Source organism: Equus przewalskii, chromosome 14 (genome assembly GCF_037783145.1).
Source record: "Equus przewalskii isolate Varuska chromosome 14, EquPr2, whole genome shotgun sequence".
In the NCBI taxonomy this organism is placed as follows: Eukaryota; Metazoa; Chordata; class Mammalia; order Perissodactyla; family Equidae; genus Equus; species Equus przewalskii.
This window is the reverse complement of record NC_091844.1, coordinates 89,588,960-89,601,047: the sequence shown is the minus strand read 5'-3', so window position 1 is coordinate 89,601,047 and position 12,088 is coordinate 89,588,960. Positions and strand designations below refer to the sequence as shown.

Below are 12,088 nucleotides of genomic sequence, written 5' to 3'. Positions count from 1 at the left end.
TCTGGGCAGTGAGCGTCCACTCCCAGAACCTGCACCAGGCACGGGGGCCCTGCGGCTCTCAGAGAGGCAGCAGGGCGCACGAGGAGCCCCCAGCACCATGGCACGGCCACTGCCAGCTGTGGCCTTCCCGTAGCTGAGGACGGCACCTCTCTGAGTCTCTGATGCGGCGTGTGTGGAATGACGACAAGGATACTCACCTTGTGGGCCACGGGAGCACAGCGGGGCTACGTGACCAGAGCCCTGGGGTCGGGCGCCTAGCAGGTGCTCAATAAAGACCCACTCATCCCTCCCTGCACCCCAGCTGGTGGGCTGCACGTCACAGGGGGTCTGTGCCGACCACGCCCAAGCCTGGGAATCTGCACAGAGGCCGCCCCCACAGCACTCCTTATCTGGACAGCAGGGAACAGGGGCTGCTCTCTGTTTAAGGTGGCACTCAGTGACGTCGGGGCCCTCAGTGTCTCGGAGCAAGACAGCTCGTCTACTCAGGGACTGGGGGTCCTTGGGGACAACTGTCCACACACAGTGTGTCATCAAAATGCACAAGCGAGACAAAACCAGACCAGCGAGGAGCGCCTGTCCCAGTGAATTTTGCCACTGAAATGATCTCAGCAGAAAACTAAGACGTAAGGCGAAAAAAGGAAGGGAAAGAAGAGCAAAGGAAAGGAGAAGACGCCTCTGTGGACGCTGGCGCTCTGCGTGCTTCTCTGGCGCCAGGCACGCGTGACGGCCACGGTTGAGGGCTTCAAAAACTGTTACCTGAGTCCTGAGCTTGATCATGTCGGCCTCCATCTGTGAGTTGGACTCGTTCAGCTCCTTGATTTCTTCATCCAACTGTTTGATCTCTTCATCGTTCTCGATACCTGCGGCGACAATGCAAGAACGTGAAAACGACTGCGAAGAAAACATTAGTCAGGTAGATCTCTTTGTTCTTTTTATATTCGGAATTGAATGTCCTGGGAAAATAGACTCTTTTTTTTCCACTATATTTCTTAATTGTTTATCTATCAAGAGAGACTAGTTCTTAGCCCAAATATTCATGTTTCCTAGTTCAGGAACACAGGTCAACGGGTGACAAACTTCCATGGCACTCAACCCAGAGAAGTTCCTTACACTCCAAAATCACTCGGGGCTCTGAAAGGTGCCAGCCTTCCTTGTCTGCTCAAAATCGTTCATGGAATCATAGTTTCTGTAGAAGTCCGTGTATGCCTTCTTTCTTGGTTCAGCCACGGCAAACTTACAGAAAGCCGCAGCCCCCGGGACACAATGAATGCTCCAGCAATACAATCGCAGACGCCTGGCCAGAAGGCCCCACCTCCGAGGTATCGTGAAAGCCCTGGAAATTATCCTTCTCAACACCAGCGCCCTTCCTGACTCATATACTCTTGAATTAAAAAACGCATAGTCACAATTGTGTGTCCCTCTGTCTCCTGCCACTGCCCTCCCTACCGTAAAGGCATCTAAACCAGAAGAAACCGACTGAGGGAACGCAGACCACCCGCCCCGAGGCACCGGAAGTGAATCTCCTCAGATAAGTAATCAGAGCCCCAGGGGGCCTCTGCCACAGCTGAAGCACCTTTGCCCCGGATGCGGGTTTACCTGGTTCCGTCCATTAGTCTCTCCTTCACTTAGCCACTCTGTCTCCCTCCCTCTCTGCCTTTCTCTCTGTCTCACCCCCAGACGAGACTGACGGTCCCTGCCCCCACCACGCTGAGATTCAGGTGGGAAAACTATTGACAGACATGTGAGCAAAAACCTGATGCAGCGAGAGCTGAGGACGGCCCACCCCATTGACTAAAAGGAAGCCGTCCAATGTGGAAGAGAATGACGGGGGCAGGGACAGGCTGCAGGTCCATGGTCACAAAAGGGCTCTCTGAATATCTGACTTTTAACTAAGCATCCCCTCATCTTGAATGGTAGAAAGGACATACGAGCTGACATTGAGAAGCTCATCTGGATCGAGTACCTGTGCTTGCCTGAGCCGTGGTCCTGTGCGTGGAGAGGACAGCCCAGGCAGATGACCGCCCACGAGCCTGGGCCCTGAGTGGGCTGCAGGGGTTGGTGCTGGTCTCTCTGGCACAGGGGCCGAATGGTTGCATTACAAGGGGCACTGTCAACACCGGCTGGCTTGGCTGATGTGCTCAGTTGCTTGCAACATTGCACTGCCAGGATCAGAGAGATCCTGACCCTTTCTAGTTTGGGCCATTTGGTCTCACATGGTTGTGTGTCCTTACGGGGAAGAAGAGCAGAAATCTTGCAAATGCAACCACCTTGACGTTCCAGGGTGTGGAATTGCCATTCCCATCAGTCAGCGGCAAAACAAGGGAGCCTTACTCAAACCCAAGGGAGCACACGCTGCCCAGGCCTCTGCAGGGAGCTGGGGTCAGGGCGACATGCTGTGTTCAGCTCTGCAGACCGAGGGGTGCGGTCAACCTGAGACAACCCCGTAGCACTGCAGAGACCGGGTGAACCGGGTCCCTCCCCACCGCGATGGTGAAAAGACAAAGAGGGAAAGTGCTGGGATCAATGGGGTTGGGTCTTAGTTGTGGTTTTTAGTGAAATGGTTTGGAAGAGTCAGCAGTCTTCCTGGTAACAGTCCGATTTCCACCCCAACACCGTTCCTCACAAAAGCAGTGAGGAAGCACATGTGACTGGTTTCCCATTTACCCTTCCTTCTGGATCATTTCTTCCCACGAGTCAGCCTTAGGAGTTAAGGGGGCTTCACAGACGTACTGGTCTGAGCACCCTCAGAGACTTCCCTCCTCCCTCCGGTGCCCCCACCTCACCCAGAGGGACTGGGCATGGACCGCTAACCAGAGCAACGGTCTTGAGACCATGACCTGTGACCTGCCACTTAGCTCTCAGAGTGCATCGCCTGCCAGCGTCTCGCAGGGTCCAGAACACAACAAAGCTTCCCTTCTTATCAAGTGCACCCCAGAGCAATTCAATGGTATCCTAAAAAGTTGCCAGTAATGGAGTTTACCCTTTCTCAGGTGTGGGCTATTATTTTTTCTTCCCCTTTTCATATCTGAACAGCCTTTTACGGCAATATTTCAAAATTAAGAATTAGGATCGGGGCCGGCCCAGTGGTGTTATGGTTAAGTTCACAAGCTCTGCTTTGGCGGCCCAGGATTCGGATCCAGTGCTCAGACCTACAGACTGCTCATCAAGCCATGCTGTGGTGGCATCCAACATGCAAAAAATAGAGGAAGATTGGCAAAGATATTAGCTCAGGGCCAATCTTCCTTACCAGGAAAAAAAATAGGATCAATTGAGATGATGTATATAATACTTGGCACACAGGAATCTCAATCAAGGAGGTGGTCATGTCATTCTTTTTTTATAGTAGAAGTTCAGATACACCCCGAATAGGAAAACCCAGTGCATAACAATCTGGATGGAGAAGCAACTGAATTATGAATCAATTTATCATTTAATAGGGATTCCCCACAGAATTCCTTTAAATTGCGAGCAGTCCAAAGGCACTGAGAACATCTCTCATGTAAGCCGAGGCCTGCGGTGACCTGAATACTCATAAGACGTCGATTCCCCAGGCTGTGACGGGTGGATTTTCTGAGGCCTGGAACCTGCACACGAAGCTGGTGTGCAGCTCTTGCTGCGGAGCCATCCACTGAAGACCCCAGAGCTGTTGGATCAAGATATTTAATTTCAGGTAATTCTCAATAGGAAAGGTGAAAAATGCTCTGCGCATCTGCCGGTTCCAAACATCCAGATGACACATTTCCATTAGAGAGGAGGAGTGGAATTACAAGCAAACTGTCCCTTTAAAGATGGGCAGTGTGAAGACCACCGTGCCCCTGCAGATCTGTGAGACAGCAGAGCTTTCCCCAAAACTCCAGTTAAATCACCTTCATTGGCTGTCAGAGGTGCTCCATCAATGGCAGCTGATACAGAGGGAAGCACGTCAAACACCCCAAAATGTCAATGACTTTGTCTCGGTGCTAGATCCTTGCCACGAAAGCTCGGAGGAATTCTGATAAAGTTATGAGAAGAGAATGCGGGGTTTCTGGAGCATAGGTGAAAACTGGCGGGGCCATTTTACTGGCTTGAATTGTCATGAAAAAGCATCAACAATGATTATTTTCTAGTCAACTTTCATGGAAAACCACATCTAAGCAGGGGATAGAGGTCACACTACCGGGGAGATTTCCTGAGGTCTGGAGGCATTTCTGAGCCACCTGACGAGAGGTTTTAGAAGCTGGGGTTTGAAACAGGACAGACCTGGAGTTTAAATCTATCTCATGCTACTTGAGAATTTTGTGATGAGTAATTTTCTGAATCCCTTTAAACCTCAAATTCTCCCATTGCAAAAATGGTCCCTATCGGACAGAGTGGCTACAAGAAATAAATGAACCATGTACGACACCTGACCCACAGTGAACTCGATAAATGGTGGCTAACGAGGGAAGTTAAACGTCGAGCGCTGCTCAAGATGGCAAACACCAGTGGAGCATCTGTGTGTCTACAAACTTATCTGTGTTTTGACTGAAAAGTAGCACAAACTAATTTTGCTCTGCTGACACATTAGTGTGAGTTGACAAATAATTGAAAGGAAAGGAAAAACATTCTATGCGGTCTAGTGCAGTGAGCTTCCATTTTTGTTGAACTAAAGAATTAAAAACAATGCAAATTTCCTCCTCCTAAGTCTTAAAGTCGACATCTAAAAGTTTTTATTATGAGTTTAAATAGTTACCAAAAAAATATACATATTACCGCAAAATCATAGGTTGCAAAGTGCTTTCAATATATTTCCATCAAAACTTTGGGTCAGAATGTTTAGTTTATAAAATTTATGAGAAATGTCCACTACATAAACTAACTAGCAAATCTGGCTCATTATCAAATCAATACACAGATCAGATCAACTTTCTGACAGATGTCAGTACCATTTTAAACCCAATAAGAGTATGGGCAAGGGTTCCATGATGACCTTTCCATCTCTAGTTCTTATTCTAGGAGCAATGGGTGGACGGGTGGATAGACGGATAGATGGACGGATGGGCGGATGAAGATGCGAGTTTTTGCCTGGATGAAATAGGAAGCACAGTGCCTGCGTATTTCTCCCTGGAGCTCTCTGGCCCTGCCCTCCTGCCCTCTTGCCCTCCTGCCCTCTTGCCCTCCTGGGATGCGCCCTCAGGAGACCAGCATTTGTGAGCCCTCCCTTGTTAGGTGCATGCAAATGTCTTGCTCCAGGACTCAGAAGTAACCTTTCTTTCTGAAGGTGGAGAAGGTAGGTGGTGACACAAGGGGTGGGGAAAGAGCTGGCAGATGACAGGCAGAATCTCGGTCCATTGGATTCTGGAGAGAGTCATGTGGAATTTGAGGTTTGGAAACTAATTTCCTTAAAGCAATCTGTGTCCACTCACCCCCAGGACAACCCCGAGAGCCACGGGCACATGTGCCTCTGTGTGACACCCATTTCTAGAGAGAAGAGCTTGCCAGACCCAGGTGCAAAGACCCCGGTCCCTTAGGCCCACACGGGGGTGGCCCCGGGAAGGCAGCTGCCTCGTGCTTGTTGGTGCCTGTGGCCTGGGCGACACACAGCACCTGGCCCCACTGCCGGGCTGAGCGGGAACTAAACTTTCTGACTAAGTTCTGCAGGCGGGCCTGCTCCCTCTCAGGCAGGGTGCTGCCTGGGTGAAGTAATGGCCTGGACAGGGAGCAGCACCTCCTCGTCCGTAAGGTCAGAGCTCCTCCCCTCAGCTTCCAGTATTCTATGATGATAGAGAAAATGATCTCATTTCCTTCTCTCCTGAAGGTTTGGCCAAAAAGCAGGGAAGCCAGGGGACCCCCGGCAAAGATGCCGACAGGCCAGCAGTGAACTTTAAGTCTCAGTACACGGCTGCCAGGAGGGGGCTGAGTGCTGACTGACTATACGAGATCGTTCAGCGGGATGAGGAGAATAATGACAATCTTGTCGGGAAGAGATGAGCGCAGACTCTTCTCTTAACTTGAGAAAAAGGATTTTAGGGCTGGAAGAGAGCTTCAAGGACATTGAGAACAGCTCCTTCTCATTCATTTAAGTGCTGGAGAGAAAGCGCTGGAATCCCAAGACAGGAAGCGCCTTGCCAGGGTCAGCTACGGAACCTCATGGTTGTCTCCTTGAGACCTCAGCGCTCCTGTGGCTCCAGACAAGGGCACCGAGGGAGGGAAGCTTCTGGGCTCGTGTGTCACACATGACGGCGTAAGAGTGAGCTGGGATGAGGTTTTATACCCTCGATGTTCAAGAAGAGAGAGGAAGAGAGATTGTCTCCTCCACACATACAGCTAAGGCAACATCAGAGCCGGATCTTTTGATTTTCAAGGTACAAGTGCAGTGGGAAACGGGATATCCACACTTCTGTGCCCTGAAGAACAGCGGTAAATTCCCCCGTCTCGTCATCGAGTTAGCCACACAGATGCAGATACGATGGCTGGTTATCTGCATCCTGCACCACAGCCTTCTCACAGAGAGAAGTGTGCTCTGCGGTTTAGGAGCAATGTCCGGTCCTGGCACAAAAGGGGCCCCGACAGGTGAGGACCAGGAGGACCGAGGGCCCCAGGCTCCAGCAAGGACTCGGGCTTGGGGAGACCCGGGTCTGACCTGCTGCCACTTATTCTCCGGGCGACCTGGGGCTTCCCAGGGTCCTCGCCTGTGGACACGCGTGTAATAGAGCCTACAGCGGGAAGAGCTGTTTCTGCCCTGACGCCGAGAACCGCGTGAGCTCTGTTCAGATGCAGAGAAATGGGCGATGGCAACCCCAGCCTGGCGACCCCGGCGTACCAGAGCCATGCCCCACGCCGGGGGCCCAGCCAGGATGAAGCCGGTCGCTGGCTCCTCCAGAGAACAGGAACAGCCCACACTGACTGTCACCTCTTCAAGAGGGCACTAGGCTTTCTCACTAACAGCTGTGTCTGGTGGCTACAGAAAGCGGACTCTGAGTTTGGATGCCCCTGGTAAGGCGACGGTGAATAACACAGAGACGCCAGCCCTGTGGATGCCCTGCCTGCGGCCCAGCCTAGCACAGTGATGGCTCCTCCTCGGGGTTTGCAGATCCACTCTCCCAATGTGCTTTCTTACTTTCCTTCTTGTTCACTTTGCACCAGGCCTCTGTCTAACTACCACTGCCTTCATTAGCAAGTCATACACGGATAGAAACTCAGGTAAACGTGTCTAAGGATTTTCATTCTAACGCCAGAGTTGTTTTGGGGGTGAAATGTCACACTAAATGTTTTGGAAAGAGCTCAGTAATGTTGCTTTCTTCCTGGCAATGAGCACCAGCCTTTGATGGCCGAGAGAGAAGAGACGCTGGTGATCCTAGTGTCTCAAAACAGGCTTCCCCAGGCCGGCGGCTGGGACTGCAGGCGGGCTGAGAACTTGCGGAGGTCGGTGCGCTGTGTGACCAATCTCCACTTCTCTGGCTCCTGACCGTGTGCAGGACAGAAGTGGGAGGCAGAGAGCTGGGCCCGCGGAACCCAAGCCTTCCAGAGATGAATACGGTGACCCCGACTATCTTCCCAGGAAATGAGGGGCCGCACATAAGGAACGTTTCGTGTAGGCAGGTGCACGCTGAGTCTCTCACACCGTCCTCAGGGCCTCAAATGAAGGGTCAAATGTCCTGCGGAAGCCTCCGGACCATGGCCCAGGCCTGTGTACCTACTCACGAGGGAGCTCCTCCCGTTCTGTCTCCTAATCAGTGGGTCCCTGGTGGAGGACAAAGCCCCAGCCTGGGAGGGCTGGGCTCTTGCCCAGGGCCAGAGTTATAGGTCGCGTCTATCTGTGATGGTTGAGGGGACTTCCGGCCAGGAGGGACCCTCATTTCACCGTGCTGGTTCCTTTGCGGAACACAGAGTCAGGCGAGCGCCTTGCTCCCCAGTTTCACCGTAACTCTCGCTCTGCCCAAGCCCGCTGGTCACGAAGTCCTGAGGGGCTGAGCAGGAGGCCGGCCCCTGCCTTCAGGGCTGCCGGTTTGCTGAGCAGTTACGCACCACACCCAGCTCTCCTTACTCAGGAGTCTGTCCTACAAAGTCACCACACACATGGGGCGAGCGAACATGGAACCGTTGCTTCTGGGGGACCTGCCGGCCCCTTGCAAGCCTCTGGTCGCAGTGGTTTTGTCAACCGATCCCCACGGAGGCGTGTTTTGTGTGTGTTTTGTCTAAAGACACCTTTTTAATGTACGTTGTCGGTTTGCTAACGTGAACTCATGGCAGCAGCACTAGCTCAGGCCAAAGGCAGCTTCTTCCACACGCGTCCTCTCCCCCAGGCGCCTGGCAGCCTCCCTTAGGGACCTAGACAGCACGAGGCCTGGGGGCTCCTAAACGCAAAAGCACAGAAGTGGGAAACACGCAGCACTGAGGGACCCTTGTTGGCGGATGGGCTGGAACAAGCAGGCGAGTGCCGCCTCGCTCCACCTCTGCTGGGAGCACGCAGCAGGCCAGACTCAAATTTCTCTCGGCTCTGCTCAGTCCGCGAGGGGCCTGTGCTGCGAGTGTGGATTTTGGAGTTACAGATACATTTTAGTGAGCAGGCGAATTCACGGATACGGGGACCGTGAGACGTCCCCAGGGCTGTGTACTGTCCTCGCCCTGCAGGCTTCTCTGCGGCCTCTCATCGGCCCCCTAGAACTTTCTACACAAGATGCGTGCGGGTGGGGCAGAGGGGCAGGCAGAAGGACTCCAGAACATCAGGCCCCGAGAGCCGGGAGGGAAGGGGGAGCAGAGGAAAGCGGGCGGGGGCCGTGTCTGCTTTGTGGCCTGAGGGCCCCTTGATTCTGCCCCTCTATGAGGAGGCCCTGGAGGAGCCACTGGACTCTGGAGAGCACACCCTGGACTTGGGCTTGTGTTGTGGTGGGAGGTAAAGTCAGGGGTTGGCTTTACAGGTGGGGCAAAAACTGACTCCGCCTCCACTGCCTGAGAAAGGCCAGCCATAACTGTTTGGGCTCCAGCTAGGCCGGAGGACACGAGGGTGTGGTTGCTGCCTGCCCCTGAGCAGCGAGGGACGGGGGATGGCGGTTACCGTTGCTGGCCCGCTGTCGGATGGTCAGCATCTGCTCTCCTGACAGCTTCGCCTTCTTCATGGCCGACGTGGCTCTCGGGCATCCCGACAAACTGAGGACAAGAAGACAGGAGACGGTGTGAGTCTCGGCTCTCCAGAGGCCCCAAGCCCTGCACAGAAAGGGTCATGAGCCAGGCATGTCCCGCGTCATTTCATGAGGCCACTCGCCAGAAAAGGGCCGTCGCAAATGGGAAAAACAGCCAGATCGAGGAACACAGCTCAGCCCGCTGTGCACGGGGTGGATGTGCCCATCTGCGGTTCTCAGACATCAGTGCCCGACACCAGGGAGCCCAGGCTGCAGGCGGCCTTGGGTGAGGGCCCAGCTCTGGGGCCCCAGGGCTGGAGGGAGATGTGCCCTTCACTGTGGGTCTTTAGGGCTGTTTGGTATTTTATGGAGTGACTACCTGTTTTAAAAAACTTGTTACTACGGAAAGTGTCAAATTTACACAAGGGTTGAATTCAAAACCTAATTCAAACAAACAAAAGTAAAAGGGTCGGGATAACGAGCTCACATGCAGATTCCATCACTGTCTCGGCACATCCCGGTCCCTCTGTTCCCCTCCCGCCACACGGGAGTTATTCTGCAGTAATCCCAGGCATAAAAAGAGAGGTTTAAAGTCAATATCTCACTGAATGCTCTAAAGCTAGTGCCAGAGGTGCGGCTTCAAGCTGCCCGCTATCTCCTGTCTGTGCCCACAGCTGTCCCTCCGCCCGTGTGCGCTCTGCGCTGGAACTGGGCTGAGGGCTCTGGTGACGTGCACAGGAGGCTCTCCTCTTTCCTTTCTTGCTGTGGACGTGTTGAGGACAACGTTCTCATCCTGAGCACCTTCACGGAGCCCAAGTCTGGGCCCCACCATGCCTGCCTCACCCCTCACCTTTCACCTCTCACCACTCACCCCAGCTATCATCCAAAGGATCCCCACTGGAGGACCCTCTGCACTGGTGGTCAGGTCCACCTGGCACTTCACATACGGATGAAATGAAAAATTGTTTGTGTAGAGTAATTTATGTATTTATTTCACACATGCATAATTTTGTATTTCATCCGTATATTCAGTGCTCCGTGGGCCCCGTCCATAGCACAGTGACGCCAGGCTAGGGGTTTATCCACCTCGACACCCATCCCATACCCAGTGACGGCGTAGATTATATTGTTACTAGAAACCACTGTTCAATGTTACATTAATATAATGAGGATTTCTAAACATCTCTTCAGACATTTTTCTAAAATACTTTCTGATGGGGATGTTACAGTTGTTTGCAGGGAAAACATATCTTGTACAACAGACATTTTCACCGTCCTTTACCATTCACACTGCAGTGTCTCTGACGTGACCTTGCTGGGCTGCTGGCATCTGGCTCTGTTCTTGAACATCCCTGCGATGCTCAGTGGCCACTGTGTCTGTTGCTCTTCCCAGAACCTCGCTGGAGTGAGCTGTTTGCTGACAGCGCCTCTAGACTTACGGGGAAAGCGGCACGGGGCTTCAACCCAGTGGGGCGCCACCAGCCCCAGGCCCTGTCTTCTCCCTTCCCTGAGGTCAGCTCCCCAGAAAACCCCAGGAAACAGAGGCTCTGGGATCCTGATGGCACGGTGGGTGGGGTGGGGGCAGGAAGGCCCTGAGGGGCTCCCCAGGAGCAGAGTCATTCTCCTAAGGGGGTTCTACGCTGGTGCCCCAAGGCCAGCCTCCTCGTCATCGCTGTCCACCCTGTGACCAGCCTCACAGCTGTGTTCTGAGCCGAGTGTCCCTCAGAACTCCTTCCTCTTCTCCCTGCCACCAAAGTGACCTGTGATTGCCCTTTGGTGGCCCCGCGGCCTCGGGCTGGCTCCCCTCAGCTCGTCAGCACCGCACACTGGAGGCACCCGGGAAACTCATAGCCGCCACCCGTGCTAGAACACGTGGTTTCTCGGGAGGAGTGCCCCCAGCCCAAGCCATCTCCCGGTGCCCTGAGCCCCGGGGCCCTCTGCAGAGCGCCACCCTCCCTGGGCCCGGCACTGGGCGGCTCCCCCCATGGCTGCGGGGATGCCCGCGGCACAGCTTGCTCCCCCCTCTGCGCGGCCGCCTCCTGATTCCTCTTCACTGCTTGTTACAAATCAGGGCCCGGCGGGGGCCTGGCTGAGCCCCTTCCGCTCTGACCCCAGACGCCCTGGAGCCTCGACCCTCGACCCTCGACCTGGGTTAGTTTCGATCCCCCGTCATCCTTCCCGGTTTCCCCCCATCGCAGGGCTGTTCCTCGAGGCCCCGCCAGGCACGTGCAGGCCTTCCGGGAACACTCGTGGATGGGGTGCTGCCACAGTGGGCGTCTCCCCACCCCGAGTTCCGACCCCGAAAATAAGGCGGCCAGAGGCACGTTGGGGACAGTGATGGAGGGGAGGACGAAGGGGCAGGCTCAGAAAAGCAGAGCCGCGGAGCCGCAGGGGCGTCCCCGGCGCCACCAGACTGCAGGTTCCCGCCCGGGACGGGCAGCGGGAGGACCTGGAGACCGCGTAGACACGGATTCTCGGACCCACGCAGAGGTTCAGAACCGACTCCATCCTGGGGCCGGAGCCCTCGGCCGCAGCCGGGAACCGCATCAGGACGCGAAGGCAGCCGTGGGAGCCGCGCTCTGTGCGGACGCGGACCCGCGCGCTCGGCCTCGGGCCTCGGTCCCCAGCTGCATCGCCGCGGCCGCGGGTCCAGCGCCGTCTGGCGGCGGCTCTCCCAGCCTCACCCTCTGGGGGCGGGGGTCCCGGGGTCCGAGCTGGTCCCCGTCTCAGGGAGAGCGACCCGGGCGGTCTCGCGCGGTGGGAGTGGAGCCTGACGTGCAGACCCCGCGGGCCGCTGCGGACGCTCTTTAGTGGAAACCCGGCTGCTCGGAGCGCACGCGGGAGCCGAGAAGCCTCAGGTCTGGGACGCTCCGGGCAGCAAACAGTCAGCAGGCTCCGCTCCAGCGCGGCGCTGGCCGCCCCGGGCCCCGGCGCCCCGGGAATTCCGGGGAGCGTTCCAGGCAAGCGCTTTAGAAGGAGACCGGAGGCCTGACGTTTTTATAGGACAT

The 12,088-nt window shown here is 55.0% G+C and overlaps 1 protein-coding gene across 50 annotated transcripts in view; it reads right to left on the bottom strand.

Annotated features, from left to right (window-relative positions):
* MYT1L (myelin transcription factor 1 like) overlaps nt 1-12,088 on the bottom strand; it is a 448,087-nt gene that overhangs the window by 7,339 nt on the left and 428,660 nt on the right. For 27 of the 50 annotated variants that reach the window (XM_070571805.1, XM_070571813.1, XM_070571803.1 and 24 more), the window contains 2 exons: nt 9,017-9,108; nt 751-860 (listed from right to left, as the gene is read on the bottom strand). In XM_070571805.1, coding sequence (XP_070427906.1) covers nt 751-860; nt 9,017-9,108 — 202 coding nt within the window. The remainder of the gene's footprint in view (nt 1-750; nt 861-9,016; nt 9,109-12,088) is intronic. The other 23 variants (XM_070571850.1, XM_070571830.1, XM_070571819.1 and 20 more) reach the window with 1 other exon arrangement.